The sequence below is a fragment of the Anomalospiza imberbis genome, chromosome Z (assembly GCF_031753505.1).
Source record: "Anomalospiza imberbis isolate Cuckoo-Finch-1a 21T00152 chromosome Z, ASM3175350v1, whole genome shotgun sequence".
Lineage (NCBI taxonomy): Eukaryota > Metazoa > Chordata > Aves > Passeriformes > Viduidae > Anomalospiza > Anomalospiza imberbis.
The window spans coordinates 16,020,607-16,039,487 of NC_089721.1; the positions used below are offsets into that span (position 1 = coordinate 16,020,607).

Here is an 18,881-nt window from a genome sequence, read left to right on the forward strand (position 1 = left end):
AAGAATAAAAATAATTTGCACTAAGCAGACAAGGAAAAAACTGATAAAGCATGTACCTCAGGGTGCCATTTTAAACCATTTTTCTGGCAAATGCGCTAGAAAAATAATTATTGGCATCAATAAGCTATCAGCAGCTGGAAGTCACAATTTCTACAAGACAAATAACCTGATATTCTTTTGCATCAACTCTTCATATCCAGAGAACAGCATCTGCTCTCTGCTTCTTTCCTTAATGCAGTGGAGTGGAGTTATCCTGGAAAGGAAATACTTGCCTACGAATAGTGTTTCAGCCATTCACACTTTGTGGCATGACAAATTCAGCCTCAGAAAGCAAGCAGTTCTTTTTAGTGCCGTTCAGCAAAATTATCTTATTAATTAATTTTTTCATCTATTCCAAAGGTTTCAAAGACAGGAAGATTCAAAGTCTGAGGTGTTTGGAAATCCAGAACATATAATATATGATTTGTTTCCCTCAGCAATGAAGGAACTTACAGGAATGGGTTGAGTCCTGTGATGTGACTGAAATATGCAATTTACAAATAAACTAGGGGGAAAAACCCACCAAAATTCAAACTACAACACAAACCATGCCACTTTATTCTAAAAGAAAAAATGCTATTCAATCAAACGTAGGCTTGAATTAATTTGTAACAGGTAAAAAAACAAACCTCTCTTTACACAAAAATGACAGGATGCTGTAATTAAAAACCCCAACCATTTAGCATTACTACAGGACAGGTTTACTCAACTAATTGTAATTTTAAAGACCTCCATTTTAATATTTTTAAATATCAAATAAATATTTTTTCTTTATCATCAGTCAAAAGAATAGTGTGCCTATATTAACACTGTTAATTATTTTTATCAGTGTTAACAATACCCCTTGGGAGCTTGGAGGAAGATTTTGAGTTATGTGCAGTTTAACATGCATCTGAACCAGTACACACAAGTAGAAGTACACACTCCTCTAAATATTATGCAAAACACAGAGCTGCAAATCTACCTTTCAGCTATGAATACCTCTATTTACATCTTCACTCAGTGGTGGTTTGAGGCTACCTTCAATTCCCTCCTTTTCAGTACTTTCAGGAGAACAGAACATAGCGTTACAGAAAAAATTCACTGTAAGAAATTTGCATGTCTCAAATTTGTTACTTGTCAGACTTGCAGCAACTCGGCATCAAGAGCACAATGAATGTCACAGAGTCCTTGCTTCAACACAGTCTAGTCTGCAAATTAAAGCTCTTGTTAACCTCAAAATACATCACAGGTCTGGAGAAGTTATAGTCTCAAATAGAGGGAAAAAATTTTTTCCCTTCCCATCAAAAACAGTTAACTAGGGTACATGAAAGAACATAGGCTGCAAACAGCTTTTCTACCACTTCAAATATATCATCCACTCACCTACATACTCTGAAGGTTTTATAGTTAATTAAAATATTATATAGATCACTCTTCTACTAATATTAAACAGAACATTTCTAATGAGCATAAAAGTGAAAAAATGCCAAGGACTCTGTCACAAAATCTTTTTGTGTGCAACACTGGCCATGGGTGGGGGAGTAAGAAAGAAGGGAAGGGAAAAACAAATCTCTTATCCATTCTTGCAAAAGAAAGTTTTCCCAAGAAAACCTTTGGAAGATACATGTTTCTAAATCTATGTAGGGTTTATACCTTCAGTACACATCATATCCTCACAAGTAAAAGTGATGTATTTTCCTGCGTGGTCAAGAACATGCCTGAAACCTTAGAAATCTTTATACGTTCAAGAGATGTGGCCACTCCTTGTCTGTCTTGGGCAGGTTTCCCAGTATTCCACACTTGCATAAATCCTGTATACAGTAGGGTTTTTTTTGTTGGTTGTTTGTTGGGTTTTTGGTTTTTTCTAATGTGCTGGCTCCTTTTTATGACACACAAATTTATAAATCCTGTTTAAGATACCTGCTATGAATCTGCATTGAATTTGTCCCACTTGACAGAGACATCCACACAGAGATACAAACGTTTTCCCTGGTGTAATGTCAGTCACCATTCTATGGCTACTTTGGCTACTGCAACAACACAGATGTTAAACCAAAACCTTCTCCATTTTCAAAAGTCCCAGGACTTTTGCTTCCTAGGGTCTAAGACCATGTGACCACAGCCTACTTTCTCTAGGCTTTCAGGCAGTGTACTCCTGCAATGCACAAAATATGGCAGCGGGAAATTGGCACTTTTTCCCCAGAAAGAGGAATATTTTGAGATTGCCAAATCAGCTATATTCACTGCAGCAATTCAAATATGGTATGAAAAAACAGCGTAGAAGGAAAAAAAAAAAGAGAAATTGTTGAGGAAAAAATTTTCTGCCTTTGCATTCAAAACATACAAAATCAGAAATGCATATGTTTATGGTACTTAATTTTATTTTTCTTATCAAACCAAAGTTTATGAAAACCATCTCTGTAACATCTTATCTGCCTTCCAGGCTTTCCCAGTAAGATTAATCTGAAAGTCAAGCCTTCAGTATTTTCCTTTTTAGCTAACTTAAGTGCTGTTTCCAAATTTGAATCTTCACATTACTCTGATATTTAAATCTGGTGGAACAACATTCAGGTTTCAAGCACTTGGAAGTTTTAAAAACATTATACTTATACCTGCCTGCAGAAAGTCAGTTTGATCTACTTGGTTGTGTGTATTATACTACCATGTTAAAAAAACTTGCAATTTGAAACAAATATCTCCTGTTCTAGTCAAGAACATAAAATTCATTATAAAGTTCATTAAAAATTTTACAAATCGATTTAAAAGAAAGAGAAGGATATGTGTGGCCTGCAATATGCCTTAACATTTATTTAAGCCCAGTATCTGAAGATTTAATAGTTTGCAGCAGGTGGCACACCTGCCACTCTTCACACCTTCTTTTTCTTTTTTTTAATGAGTTTGGGGTTGTTTGCTTTTTAAATTCACAAACACACAGTATGCCCTTTAGGGCTAGCAAAGGCTAGTTGGCATCAAGGTAACCTGCATCTGTATCCTTCTCCCACATCTGCTAGAGAACTCTGAGACAGCCAGAGCAGAGGCACAACTCAAGAGTAAGACTGCTGCCAGCACCCAGCAAGGTTGAAATGTACCCTCCCCTGAGCTGCAGTCACAGCTTTGATAACAGTGCAGCTAACCTCAAATAAAGTTCAAAACACATCTCTCTCTATGGCACTTCAAAGTAATAGTCATAAAAAAGAAGTGGCAAGTCTACCATAGCTGTGTATTTCTGTTTAGCCGTTTTGCAAATTGGCCCACAGAACTTCAAAGCTTTAGCTGTCTAGAATCAAACATAAAACTTTCGGGGATGTTCCTAAAATATTTGTATAATTTCTGATGCTTAACTAAGCTGCTACACTCTAGCCTTTGATTCTGCCTGAAGAAAATGGCATTGCAAGCCCAACAGAAGGCAGAAATTTTTAAGCAAACCAAATGTTCTGCTTTTCTCTCCACGAAATATCTCACAAACAAAAACAACCAGCCCACACCCACCAAAAGCTTTACTAGGAATTTTTTTTTTTTTACTTATCCTATTTACACAGTTTTGATAGACATTGCTTGCATGGTTCCTACTTGCAGAGAGATTAACTGCATGTTGTCTTTTCACACTGTAAAAAAACCCAATTGTAGCAAAAGCACAGTATTTCCAAAGAACAAAGATCACTATGCTGAATAAGAGCTTCCTCAGACTCCCATTAAAGAGGTCCATAAGCAGGTGTAAATGATCTTTCTTATCTATGAAATGAGGAAACTATGTGACAGAGCCTGGGTTTAGGCACCATTTGAACAGCAGGCTGAGCATGATTGATAGCAAACAGATCTAACTTTAATGCTTTTGGAAGCAGAATGTATCCGTGCGACTCACAGCGTGGACAGCTCAACAGGGTCATCTAAAAATTTCATCTGCTAAGACATTCTGTAAACTGTTTGATGCAGCTATGTCGCAGATGGCATTGCATGTACTCCACAACCAGATTTTGTAGAGGTGTCAAGTGCCTTTTAGTCAAGTACAGTATGGATATTTTATTGCTTTGTGTTAATTCATCCCTCTGTAGATGACTTAGGCTGGCATTTACTTGCGGGATCAGTTTTCTGATGACTAACTTGATGAAATGCTAACTGTTCTATGTTGCTAGAAGGGTGCTCTGTATCCTACTTCCATAGAGCAAAGGGAGAGAAATTTCCCAAAAATATTTGAATTTTAAACTAATTTATAAAGCAACATTATTTTCTCCCATGTCCATAATTTTTTTCACCAGGTAGATGCTACCTGACAAATGTTGCTGTCTTCTCCAGAATTTCATATTTTCCATTCAGCTTGGACTGCACAACAGTGTGGCTTCTCCTCCTACTTTTTTTTCTGCTGCTCTTTACTTCCAAATTAAGGCAAAATACGCATGCTTTGTTTAACCAAACCTATTTAAAGCAATTTTTTTCTCAAGCTGTCACCTAGACAATTAATTTCACTGGCCTAAGAATTTATGACTTTGGTAATCAAGCTTAAGAAGTAACAGCAGTGGGGAGGCAAGTTCTCATCTCTTTTCCTGGGCATGCTCAACCAACTGGAGACAAGAGCATTCCTGATATTAACCACTCCACTCTTTCTAAGCACTTAACAGATTTTTGTCTTAAATTAATTTTCCAATATGACTATACAACATGTACTCTCCATGTTTGAGAAAATAGCTTTAGAGTGTATCACAAAACCTAATATAAACATATGACAATCTATTTAAATAAATAAAAGAGGGAACATTATTACATCCTATAGCATGTTGTTAGTATTTTTAAACTTCGTAAGAAGAGCTGCTCACATCCAGAATCATTTTTTTAAATTTGATGTGGCTCATTATTTGGCAACTCACTTGTAGTTTCTAAGCCTCCACTTACAAGATACCAAACTAAATTATTAAACAACTTATTCTAAAAAGACAACTGGAAATTCTTAGTTGACTAAGATGGACTTTAAATCTTGATATAGACCTGAATAAATATCTAAACCACAACTTTATATTCTGTTTTGAAAGCATTACAAGTGCAAATGACTTAAAAAAAACCCAGGAAATAAGTGGTGCTTTCAGCCACTGTGTCTACAGGCTGGAATTTGTTAGAACCAGAGAAAAAGCTTCCTATTGCCTTTGTACCTCCATTATCTATCTTGAGAACCAACCTCAGCATTCAGCATCCGAAACATTTTTCAGCAAAACACTATTAGAATCTTCTGAACAACAAATGTTATCATCTGCCTTATTTTTCAGTCTTCTCCCACTCCTCTCTGTGCTCATCACACACAATGTCACCCTTTGTTCCCACAACAAATTACTGCCCTGTAAGAGGAAATCATTACAACTGTAGTTTCCATACCATTACTCAGCTGAGTTGCATAATAAAGACAGATATTTCCAATTGTCCTGGTAATAGTACGTTCTGAAAGAATGTGAAGTAGGGCATGGCACACCTCCACAATAATTTAAATTATAAATATTATCTTTTAAACCAATTTTTTGGGGGGGAAAATGGTAATTTTTTTAGCTTCTTGGGAACAAGGAAGGGATTATTGGTATAGCAAAATAGCAACTTAAAGAACAGGCAATAAAGCAAGACTTTCTTTTCAAGTAATTCAAGAAAGCCTAATGTTAGATTTGAAAGCTTTCTGTATATTCTTACTTTTTCAGGATCAAATTCTGGGTTTTTAAACAAAAGATTTACCATTTATCAAATTGGATAAACCCTTTATTTTCTTTTAGGACTGCAAGTTCTTAGGAAACAAAAACATTTAAAAAAACAGAATTTGTGTTGAATTTTTAATATTCTAGAATCGCGTACTTCAAAGAAAAACTTCTGCAAAGAGAGCACAACAAATTTTGTTCCCTGTCCTTAAATCTTGAAGGAGGATGAAGAGATAATCAGTCCTTGAATAGATTAAAGAAGGGAGACAATGTTCTGTATATTTTGCCTGAAAATTTACAATCCCTGTAGAAACAAAGAAATAAAACCAGGCTTCATTATCAGCTTTGGAGACAACCAATACAGTAAAACACTAGCACCATCTTTGACCTCAAGGAAGAATACTGCTTCAACAAAAAAGAAAGCATACTACACAGTCAGCATCTGTTTCACATAAATGCTTGGCTGCTGAATAGAAGAACCTTAAGCCGTATAACTTCTGCTGTGTTTTAAATTCTGGCTGTTAATATGTTACTGTATGATGATATATGAAGATTTCTGTTACCTAAATCAAAAAGACAAAACAACAAAAAATTAAAACTATATAGAACGTCACTCTGTAAATAACATGTAACAACAGGCAGTGGTTGTTATGGAAAGATGCCTCCCTTCAATTTGCCAAATGTCTGGACAAGACCTCCACACTACAGTAAAGAGAAATTATATTACAATAGCATAACGATTGAAGGCAAAAAAACAAGAATAAACCAAAAAATCCCCAGCAATCAGGCAAAACATGGGTTTCTCTCCAACATCAGAAGCAGAAATTCTAAAACAAAATTTAACAGTGATGTCTTGGGGTGACAAATGAAAAATATTTTGGTTTATTTTCATATAGGAGTAAGAGAAAAACCATGCCCACTCCAGAAAGCTCAGGTTTTACCTTCATCAAACAGGAACACATTTCTCAGCTAAAAGGTTAAATGCTGACTAGAGAATCACAGAATGATTTAGGTTGGAAAAGACCTCTAAGATCATCGAGTACAACCTTTGACCTATCACCACCTTGTAAACTAGATGACGGCACTAAGGGCCATGTCCAGTTATTTCTTGAACACCTCCAGGGATGGTGACTCCCTCGGCGGTCATTCCAATGTTTAACAACTGTTTTCATGAAGAAATTCTTCCTGATGTCCAGCTTGAACCTCCGCTGGTGCAGCTTGAGGCCATGCCCTCTCATCCTGTCGTTGGTTGATAGGAAGAAGAGAGCGACCCCTACCTGGCCACAATCTCCTTTCAGGCAGTTGTAGAGAGTGATAAAGTCACCTTTGAACTTCCTTTTCTCCAGACTAACTACTCCCTCAGCTGAGGACTTTCCTCAGCCACTCCTCACAGGACTTGTGCTCCAGACCCTTCCCCTGCCCCAGCTCCTTCTCTGGACTCACTCCAGCTCCTCAGTATCTTTCCTGCAGTGAGGGGCCCAGAGCTGGACACAGCACTGGAGGTGTGGCCTCACCAGTGCCCAGCACAGGGGGACAATCCCTGCCCTGGTCCTGCTGGCCACACCATTGCTGATCCAGGCCAGGATGCCATTGGCCTTCTTGGCCACCTGGGCACACCCTGGCTCATGCTCAGCTGCTGTCACCAGCACCCCCAGGTCCTTTCCAGCCACTCTGTCCCAGCCTGTGGCACTGCCTGGGCTGCTGTGACCCAAGGGCAGGACCTGGCACTTGGCCTTGTTGAACCTCACACCATTGGCCTCAGTCACCATTGATGCAGCCTGTCCAGATCCCTCTGCAGGGACTTCCTACTCTTCAGCAGATCAACCCTTCCACCCAATTGGGCATCATCTGCAAACCAAGAATGTACTTGATCCCCTTGTCCAGACCATCAATAAAGGTATTAAACAAAACTGAGACCCAGAATGAGTCCTGGGGAACACCACTAGTGACCACCAACTTTTGGAACAAAACAAACTTTTGGAAGCTTGCTTTTGCTCTCTTACCAGACAATGAAAAGGTAATGGAACTAGCATTTTTCTTCAATATTTCATATAAGAAATCAGATTACATAATTTTTAAATACAAACATGCAAACACGCATAAGTCAAAGGAAAAAGGAAGTAAAGAGTGCAGTAAAAAATTCTGACATTCCTTCTGTCTTTGAGAAGACAGAAATGTATAAAAACAAATCAAGTATTCTCATCATGAGCCAAAACTCTCAACTAAGATAAGATTTCTCAAAACACACATACCTATATGATCAGAAAAGGTTAACCGACTTTAACAACGAACTGCTACAGAAGACACAGATTCAATTATTGATTTAAAAATTGTATTTGCCTACATTAATAATATATTTCCTACAGCTTAGGTAGCAGAACATATAAATTAGACCGCAATTGATTCACCCTATTTAAAAAAAAATCCAAAAAGTGACATTATGACTAAGGGCACATAATGCATATAACACACTGAAGCAGTATGTACACTATCCCTGAGGAGTGGTCCCTTAATGGATGAAAAGTTACTGGTTTGTTTTTTTTTTTTAAGAATACTTGCTCAAACAGGAACATGTATGTTTAAATCCATGGTCCAGTAGTAGTAAAGAGGAAATGCTATGTCTTCCACATGTGCTTATCTCAAAGCCTTCTTGGAACAAGTTCAGGTAAGACAACTACTATGCAACTAGATCTGAAGCTTTCCTCAAGAACCAAGTCAAATTCTACCGCAAATCACTCAAGAGAGGTTACAAGCTCATTGAAAAATCTAATAAATATCCTAAATATTAAGTCTACTATACTTACACAAATAATAAAGAAGATATACAGAAATTCTAGAATATAAAGAAGTTCTAAGTGGGTTTTAAATTAGAACAACATTAGACTCCATGGGAACTCTCATCAGGAGACTGTTCTCTTGCTTCTAACAACCAACCTCACTTGAGACTCAAGAGTCAGAACTGGGAGCCAAACAGGTTGCCTGTATACAGAAAAGTTTAAAAAAATCCTATAACCATAAAACAACCATTGCTCCAAAACCCAATAAATCCAACAAGAGAAAAGTTTTCAAAGACTATAACTCATTATGAGTTGGTTGCCTTTGCAACACTTTCAGTGTTGCAATAAATATATTGGTTTTGAAAAATGTTCAGATAGTTACCTGAGCCAGTTCTCAAAAGTGAAAGTTTATACATACAATAAACACCAGGAACATACACTTCCTTGAGCTGCCACATGAGCCATACTAAAATTACAGTCCAGTTTGTATATCTGTGTAACTTAACCACTGCAATCCAAGAAATTACATTAAAGAGATACACCACACACCTTCCACTCCTCCTGCTTTTTAGCCTTTGTTCTTTGAGGTCAGGATTTGTACAGCTTTTCTCAACTTTATCTGCTGACATTTTTAACTCCAGCTGTACTGATCTATCATTTTAAAATTTAAAATAACTAAAAATTTAAAACAACTGACAATTATGATGAGATATAGACATGCATGTTTTATAAACAAAGCAAAAAATGCCATACCTCCAAGTTCTTTTACGTTCAAAATTGCATTCTGGAATGGCACTGCTTTTATACTAAAACCTAAGAAGAGAAATACAGAACATTAGTACACTATTTGCTAAAGGGGACATTTGGAATCAATTGCATTTTTTCAGAAAAAACAACTTTTTTCATCAAGAACCAGGATTTTGCTTGAGAAAGTCTGTTTCAATGGGTTTAAAAAGTCAGTCATAAGGGGTGGGAAGGGGGTAAGAGGTGGAGGAGTGCCATAGAGTGGAATAAGAATAAATCAGGGTAAGCACTGCAATTTTCAATTATAAGTACCTGGCACCCAAAATTTAGCACAAAACTTCCATCCAGACCTTCTATCAGACTATATTTCTATAAAATCATCTTTTACTGCATCTAGAGCTAAAGTGGACAATCCAGACTACCACTAATATGTGGTAATCATTCTGCAAATTTTAGGAGACGTTGAAAAGAATGTGCAGTTCAAATCACTATATTCTTCCATTTAAACTTCATAGGTTTTGGTTGCACGGGGATTATTAATTCTTTTAGTTATTAACTGAAAGATCCTTCTACAGACCTTAGTTGGATGCATTAAAATGGTCATAGGCACACTGGAAATATATGAGTCATCTATTAGCCTGATTTTTGCTTAAAACTGAAATAAAATTGAAAATCCAACCAAACAGAAAAAAAAAAAAACACCACCAAAATGTGATCTTTACCCTTAATTGAAAATTCAGACAGACAAGAGAAAGGGAATGTGAAAGGCTCCCAGCCATATCAATGCATTATACATTAATTTTGCATGTTCAGTGTACACCTATATATAAGTGTATATAATACTTTATAAAGGAAAAATTATGTGTGCTCTTTCAGCAAAAAATATCCAGACAGACATTAAATTTATTTCCATCTAGCACAAGTAGTTTGAACATGATTACATACCTGTGAACTGAGTAAAGAGGTTTTGAGAAAATGTGTTTCACTTCACATTTATTAGCTATCATTTAAGAGAAACAAGATGTTTTTTCTCCTTGGTTAGACCAATAAGATATTACAGTACTATGGCAGATACAATAGAGGAAATTGCTAGATACAATAGAGGAAAGTACAAGAAAATCTGAAGGGAATTATTATGAAATATTTTGGGGATTGTAATCTTAAAAGAAATCCTAAACTCTTCCTAGAAAAGGGGAAAAAATGGAATGGACGTGAGTGGCATTGGTGAAAAAAGCAAAAATATACATCATAGCTTGAAACCTGAGTGGAGAAGTTGTCAAATTGTATTCTTGGATTCTCTACAATATTGTCTGATATGCCACATTTAAGAAGATTTATTATAAGTTGAATACCCCAGATGTGCATCATTTTGGTTTGCCTGCCTAGTATTCTCCAGAGTTGGTTTTTATTCCGCAAGTTACCTAATTGTATAATGGTATTTCATTGCATCTCTCTTGAAAAACAAAATCAATTTAAATTTTATTTAGTGGTATTTTCATTACTGTCTCTGATAGCTGTACACTTCTATTTATATTGCTGTTACTTACTATTTATTTCAGGGTCTAAACTGTTTAAGTATAATCAGTTTTAATCCCAGAGATAAAGCTTAAGAGAGGGATAAAATAAAATTTTAAAAAGGCTCATTACTCTATAATTTCCTTCTAACTTTTTGAGTTAGCCACCTTCTCACAGCTAACTGTCAGATTTCTCTAACATTGCCAGTAACACCACTAGAGAGGCCACAGGTTAACTATTCACAGGTTAATAAAAAACATTCTTTACTTGTACCTGTTTTACATTTTACTTATATTTGTATTAAATAATCTTAGATTCTGGTAAATTAAGAAAACATTCACTGAAAAACAGGGTTGCTAAGGCACAATCATGAAATTCAAGCCCATGAACCACAGCTATAGTAATGAAGCCATGTTACTGTAAACACAAGGTACTTGCACAACACTTAGTATCAGTTCGATCAGCAAATCAACCTTAATAATTGCTGCAGCCACTGAACCTGATTTCTTTAACCTCCATGACCTAATCTGTCCTCTTTCTGAACTTTCCAGCCAGGCATTCCCTCTTCTTACTTCATATGTTTGTTTCTGCTTTTTTCTGATGCTGTTTTGTTCTTGGTTTGTTTTTTGTTGGTTACTTGGTTTTGTTTTGGGGTTTTTTTCAATCAAAACATGCTTTTCAGTATTAGGCATTCTGGTTCACCATTATCAAGGTGTCTATTCAAATTTTTTTGACTTAAGATATTGCTTATCTGTGGTTGTACTGTTTTTATGCATCTCCTCAGTACCACTGAAACGTTCTGTAAATTGATTCTTTGATCACAATCTGCCCTTAATACATAAACAAGCCTGTTGCTCATCTAAAAAGCTGGGATTATTACCAAAAAATCATATTTCCATTACATTTATTTTTTTTGGTTGCTAGTATATATCACAAGGCAGCATGGACCAAGTACATAGAGAAATAAATCCCAATTAAAGTTTCAGAGCATCACTGTTCTATTCTATTTTAAAGCATATTCTCCTCCTTTCCCTCCAATACATAGTGAGACTGTTTAAAAATCAAAAGTAAAAATGAGAAGAAAGAAACATTTTAATGTGTCTCTACAGTACAGTACTATTGTATGTTATGGTTCTGCTTCACTATACCAGACAGTTTCAACTTTTAACATTTTCCAAATTGTATGTTCTCATGGATATTCCCCAGCATGTGAACAAATACTGAAAGAAAGTAGAGGTAGCTGCAAAGTGATCCATTAGGTACCTTCAACAGCAAGATAAGTAAGCTGACGTTCTCTACAGCCTTTGCTATGTGTTTCAGGAGTCATCTTTGGGCAATATTCAAGTACACCATGGAATAAAGGCAGCATCCTACCTGTGGTAGACACGATATTCTCCGGGCTTTCACTGCAGAGCTGAGACAGAAGACTTGTCTTGCCAGAACCAGAGAGGCCTATGCAAACCAAGTCATACTCAGGTCGTGGTGGTGGTGGTCCCTTGCAGCAAAGTGCTCTAAAACACTGCCAGGGTAGGGCAAAACAAAAACAAAAGAAAGAGGTTAGTTTTCTTTTTTGGCAAATTTTTATTCCTTTAACCTTCTAAGAAGGAAGTTTATAAACTTGAAGGCATTGGAGAGAAGCAAATTATTATTCCAACTTATTACTTTGACTAAGTCAGTAATTAATAGACTAAGACCACCTCAACTAAAATCTAGAACAACTTTATAAGAAAGCAAGTATATATGTTAACTTTTCACCTAAACATTAAAAAGCTGTGTGTCCATTTCCCAAGTAGCACAAATTGCTCACACCACAAGACAGGCTCGTGCCCTGTACAGCTCTGCAGTTGATTATGCATGAGTTTACTTCCTGTGCCAATTTCATGCAATGCCTGGTGTGAATATCAGAGCCAATCCTGAGCAGCTGCTGACCAGGCTCTACCTGTTGTCACAGAAAAGAATCAGAGACCTTTGCTCCACTAATAACCTTTCTGGGCTTGCTTTGTTATGCATTTCAGCTCAGAACAACAGCTTATAAATAAATAAATAAATAAACAAATAAATCTTTCTCTACATAGATCTAGTAAAAAACCAGATAGATTTCTCACTTTCCCTGGAGAAGTATAAATTAATCACAATGTAAACAAATAAAAATCTCTTATACAAAGCGTACTTCAGATTTTTGCTCACTTCTCTTAACCAATTTTGCCAAAGTAGGCCAAGTTTCCAAAAGGTTCCTTAGGCCTTCATTATGTTCTTCAGTTCTTTGTTTATATGCAATTTAGAAAATTTTTATGTAAAAATCTAAAAGCATACAATTCCAGGAAAGCTAGGAAATTTATATTTTATGTATAGAGCATAATTACCCACTAATTTCCAAGGTAGACTTCCGTCACCTCAATATACATAGATATAAATAACTTTTTCCTCAGTATCTGCCACCTTTATACCAAAGGACGACATCTGCTCTAATAGGGAAGGGAAAACATGTCTGTGCAATCAGCCCTTTCTCACACATACTGTTTTTACATAGCCCCAGCTCTTTATTTCCATCTTAACCACAAGTCTGCACTGCACCAATTGTAGGAAAAGAAATCCAGTCTTTACAACCTTAACCTAGTTTGTCTTGACAACTGCCCATGTTTTCTCACTGAGGGCTACTGGAGGAGCAGAGAAACTGAACTGGTGTCAGTAAGGCTCTAATGCAAACAGTGGAGTCTGACCCTGTGAGCAAGTCGTCCAGTGAGAATGTGATTATAAAAGGACGGCTCACTCAACACAGAACTTTAATTGGATTCTTTCAGTATAGATGGTAAGCTATTACACATGCTGCCAAAACAGTTTTCATTGCTTTGAAGAAGCAAAAGATAAATTCAGTGAAAGCTGCAAAACTACTTCAGCATCTTTTAAAAGAGTGAAAGGCAACACTTTAGAAGAATAATATGTACAAAAATATTTAAGCTGAATAAAAGCAGCAGATTTTAAAAATAATAACTGTGCCTCTATGAAGATTTGATTCAAAAATTATTTTCTTTAAGAAGGTTTGCTCTTGTATGTGTCCACAGCTCAAAGGAATAAACTCACCTAATAGATTTATTTACAGATGTTCTATTCATTTACTAGTTTATACTCACCTTACAGGTTCTGCAATGTCACAGCAAACATTGTACTGCGGTACTTAAGTGAGAAAGGCCAACTGAGTTCATTGAAAAAGATAAACTCCTTTAAACAGAGCTTCTACTTAATGGATATCAAGCTGAAGGCTACATAAAATCCTTCAGAGCTTGCCAGAGTTCCTGAGGCTGTGTGTCAGACCCTCTATAGCCAGTCTCTAAAAGGATTCCATTTGTCCCTGTCATCATGGCATCTTTGCAACACTCTTGATGTGATATTGAAAAACATAAAGGAATGGACGAGCTGATGGAATTCTGTGCTTCTCTGTCTAGCCACTGTGCTGGTTCTTATGCAACCAAACATGACACTCAAGCCCTGACAACATCTAATAGCATATAGTTCTGTGAAAGACAATTTCTGCTCTTTGTAAAACATATATGGAGGCCCTGTGGGTGACAGGCAGGTTTGTGAAATTCAGGGTCTCTCTACTGCAAACTCCTTAAGTCCAACTTAGACTGGAGAATCTTTATCTGCTGCGGATGAAACACATGATCAAAAATCCAGGTCAGATTGCATCTCCAAAGTAGCATATGTAGACTCATCACCCTCTCACGTATCCTTCACTACTAAGCACAGTTAGGCATGAAAATTTCAGACAGATCTCTAGAAGACAGGAACATGACTCCCCCAGACCACTCCTGTATTTTATTTGGTATGATTCCCTTATCTTTGGTATATTCATGACTTTGTCCTTCTGCTAGGCTAATTTCCTTCAGTAACTTTGTTTAGTTGCAATGGAAATATTTTTTTTAATATTCTAGCTTCAAAAAGCTACTGAAACTTAAGCTATTGTGTATAGCACTTAGCAGCAGCTGAGATAAGAAATTCTAGAGCACATTGTAGAGCACGCTTGTAATAACAGATTTAGATTTTATAAACTTGTTTCACAACCCTCCTTACTTAAGTTCAATGAACATACAAGTTCATTACTATACAGTCTGGTCTCTCTCTTCCTGTTCTCTCAGCAGCCTAAAGTTACCTGCTCCCTAACAAAGTTACGGCCATTTAAGCATCCCTTATAGAGACTAAACCTTTATTGTCACAACTGTGGCAGCTGCATCTAGTAGCTACCCAGTATCTGTGGGGAGCAAAAAATTCAGAAGTCACAGACCACGCAAATAAATTTGCATCTAATATTCTGTATTTCATTATAGACAGGAAATACATCCTGAAATATTTTGTAATTGTGGACTACAGCTACACATTATTTAAGATGTTGTCACATATTACAATGCACTCTAAAAACCACAAAACTGCAAGAAAAGTGTACCAGTAACTGAAAAAGTCATTCCAGAATTCCAAAACACAAATATATCAAAAACATTGAGCGAGTTGCTTAATTCACAACTAGTGGTCAGTTCTGTCCCAAAACAGCATACTTTCCACTCCATTTAGTCAACCCAAAAGGCATAAAAGGAGTTCAAATTAACTTGCCAGATATAGACCTGGAAGCCTCCTCCATTGATTCCCAAACTTGATTTGCTCAATGGGCAATAAAATTGTGCCTTTTAGGTATTACAAAACAAACTCTAAACCCAAACAGTGACACTTAGAGGAAGTGTTGGAGCAGACAGAAAATAAAACATTGGACTACTGCAAATACAGGATCAAGCAGAGCTAGTTGCCACAGTCACTGAAAGGTTGTTTGGGATATGGTCATGTATTCAGACCCCACTGCTAGCAACAAAAATGGAACATTTTTTTGAGCCTTCTCATCTTATTAGGGTAAGACCTGACTTAGTATAAAGGAAATGACATATCAAATTGTCAGCTTTTATAATTTTTGAGACTATCACACTTAAAGCTATAGCCACTGGATGGGGGAAATTGGCATGAAAAGAGAGGCAGGCAGGGAGAGTTAGGAGTTCATTTTTTTAATGAACAAACATATTTTTAAGTACTGAAAATAAAACAATAAGGTACGTTTAAAAAATGCATGCACTGAATCAGTTTTTGTAAAAAAGGGTGGATTCCAGGAGACTGGGAGTAATAGGTGCTGCAGGCTGCAAAAATCTTTGCAATATGCAGCAGCACTGTTACTTTCATTTTACTTGTCAGTGTGCATGAATGCTGCCTGTGCATGTATAATCATTTTTTAAGAGTTAAGGGAAGAAGCTAGCCAGTTTTACTCCTCCTCACAGATTTCCAACCCAACGAGATGATTCTGGGTTTTAGGCAGATCAGTATTTATGCTGACAATCCTAGACAGTGTCCCTTTAAAGTCCTATGGAGATTTCTTCTGGGAAAAGCGTATTGTGTTTATAACAGGGATGCCAAACACTTCTGATATATGTGCCACTCAGAGATCACGGACTGAAGATCTGGGCAGCAAATGTCCCTGAATTAGTACTCTCTACAACATATTAAAATGCCTTCAGCTGTTGAGTCTGTCTTTGCCTACTCATTGTACTTCTCGTTTCACTCTCCTTTTTGGGGTGAAATACTCCATTATTTCTGCTTTGTTCTGGACCCATCTCCTGTCTGTTTCTTTTGTTGCCACTATTTAATAGGGACAAACAGAAGCAAGGGATTTCATGCTTAGTTGGTTAAACACACACGCTCTCATGGAAAAATACTTTAAGTTAGTGCAGCACTGATGCTAACAAACCAAGCATTCAGAACTCTTGAAATACAGAATTAAGGCTGAAAGCTCAACTCTAACTCTGCTCCTTTTACTTATGGATATGGTCTCGTTTTACAATTTATTTTTCATTTAAGGTATCTTTGAACAAACAGACTTCTAGTACTTGCACACACATCTAGAGGACTAGTTAATCATCTGAAGCTGTTGATAAAACTCAAAGAGTTAATTTTAAAAAGGAAAAAATTGCACATAGTAGATTTCATAGCTCTGATGTTGTCTGAGATCAAGCAAGCACAAAAAAAACCTCAAACCTTGAAGAGATAATGTGAAGGGGGGGCACAATGACACAAGACAGTCATAATGTTAACGATAGGAAACAACTGGGAACAGCAGTGGAATAATTGAATGCAAGTAATAAAACACACAAGGCACCAGAATGAAATTATACACTGTGTGGGGTTGGGGAGGGGGGGGGTGGTTTGAAGGATATCTAAATAAACTAAATTTTACCTGTATGAATACCTTAACTTTAAATTAGTACAACAAAATTCCATGCATTTCACTGTGTGAGCTAAAGTTGCAGGCTCCTCAATTTCCATACTGCTGTACAGGTAGTTGTACCTCTAAAAAAAAAAAAAAAAAAAAAAAAAAAAAAAAAAAAAAAAAATAGGATTCATCTTCATCTATATGACTTCAGTAATAAGGAAAAAACCTAAGATTGCTGTCCATTTCATGGCTACTGAAAGAGACGAAAGTAGATGCATGTAACCACTGCCAGCCTGAATGATGTTTGGCACAGATATAAAACCCAGCATCATGACTAGACACCTTCCCTGACTGTCCATAACCTCATCAAGCAGTGACCACTATAGTCAAGATCCTCCACCCCAATAATGATCCAAACTCCAGTGGAAGGCTCAAGGCAGTTTTAAAGAGCAACAGTCCTGGTGATATCCTACCTCACAGAAATCATAGAATCATAGAATTGGTTGGGTTGGAAGGGACCATAAGAATCATCTAGGTCCTGCTGCCCTACCAGGGGGCCAAGACACCTTTCACCAGACAAAGTTGCTCAAAGTCCCACCTAACACTTCCTAGGATGAATCACAGCACTCTGGACAATCTGCTTCAGGGTCTCACCAACCTCACAGTAAAGAATTTCTTCCTAACACCTTATACAAACCTATTCTCTTTTAGTTTAAAACCATTCCCCCTTGTCCTATCACTACATGCCCTTGTCAAAAGTCCCTCACCAGCTTTCTTGGCTGCTCATTTCAGGTGCTGGAAGGTGCTATAAGATCTCTTGAAGCATCTTCTTCTTCACACTGAGTGAGCCCAGCTCTCTCAGCCTGTCTTCATAGGAGAGATACCCAGGCCTCCTCTGGACCCACTCCAAAAGCTCCATTATCTTCCTGTGCTGGGGACCCCAGGGCTGGATGCTGCAAGTGGTGTCTCACCACAGCAGAGGAGAAGGACACAAACCCCTTCCCCTGCCCTGCTGGCCACATCCCTTTGGATAGAGCCCAGGACACCTTAGGCTCTCTGGGCTGTGAGCGCCCATGGCTGGGTCATGTTCAGCCTCTCATCCACCAGAACCCTCAAGTTTTTTCTCAGCAGAGCTGCTCACAATCTGTTCTCTGCCCAGCCTCAGGTGCCTGGGATTGTCTTGCCTCAGGTGTAGAGCCTTGCACATGACCTTGTTGAATTTCAGGTGGTTTATATAGATCTTCCTCTATTACAGGGATGAAGCAACAACATATGGTCTAGGCTAGGAATCTCAAATTCTGCCTTCTGACCATGAAGAAATACATTTGGATTCATTGGTTGTAATTGTTTACCACCCCCTGTCAAAAGCTTCTTGGTATTCCAGAGTAGCCAGATTCTGGAACCTCAAAAGAAGCAATAGCCTTAAAAAAACTTTTAACATCCCTTGTAGTCACAGATGAACAAGACATAAGACACAGGCTCAAGCACTAAAACCAGACAAATGACAGAGACATATTCATGTTTTAACATATTTGATAACTCTGCTAACAACAGAGAAGGCTTAGAGGAAATACAGTTAAGAAGAAAGAACTGGATGACTTCTGACAGGCCAAATATGATGCTGCCATTCAGAGCTATAATTTCAAAGGATTTCATGGTCATGATAATACAGTTACAGTGGGTCAAATTGCAGGAGATAATTTGTTTTATCTGATATCAGATGAACGGCTCTTAGATGAAGGCATGACCCAAAGTTCAGGAATCATAAAAATTCAATAAATGCAGCCAAAGACATAACTTCCCTGGAAGAAGCTGTAAGGCAACAGGAGTCCTTTCCCTACCATCAGCCAAAATAAACCACAGACCTCACATCCAAAATGGAAAATGAGCCTCTCTGACCTTAATCTCTTGCCCACT

The 18,881-nt window shown here is 37.3% G+C and overlaps 1 protein-coding gene across 15 annotated transcripts in view; it reads right to left on the reverse strand.

Annotated features, from left to right (window-relative positions):
• The window catches only part of ARL15 (ADP ribosylation factor like GTPase 15), a 262,518-nt gene that overhangs the window by 132,849 nt on the left and 110,788 nt on the right, over window positions 1–18,881 (reverse strand). For all 15 annotated transcript variants that reach the window (XM_068177293.1, XM_068177301.1, XM_068177294.1 and 12 more), the window contains 2 exons: window positions 12,098–12,242; window positions 9,218–9,277 (listed from right to left, as the gene is read on the reverse strand). In XM_068177293.1, the coding sequence (XP_068033394.1) occupies window positions 9,218–9,277; window positions 12,098–12,242 (205 nt within the window). The remainder of the gene's footprint in view (window positions 1–9,217; window positions 9,278–12,097; window positions 12,243–18,881) is intronic.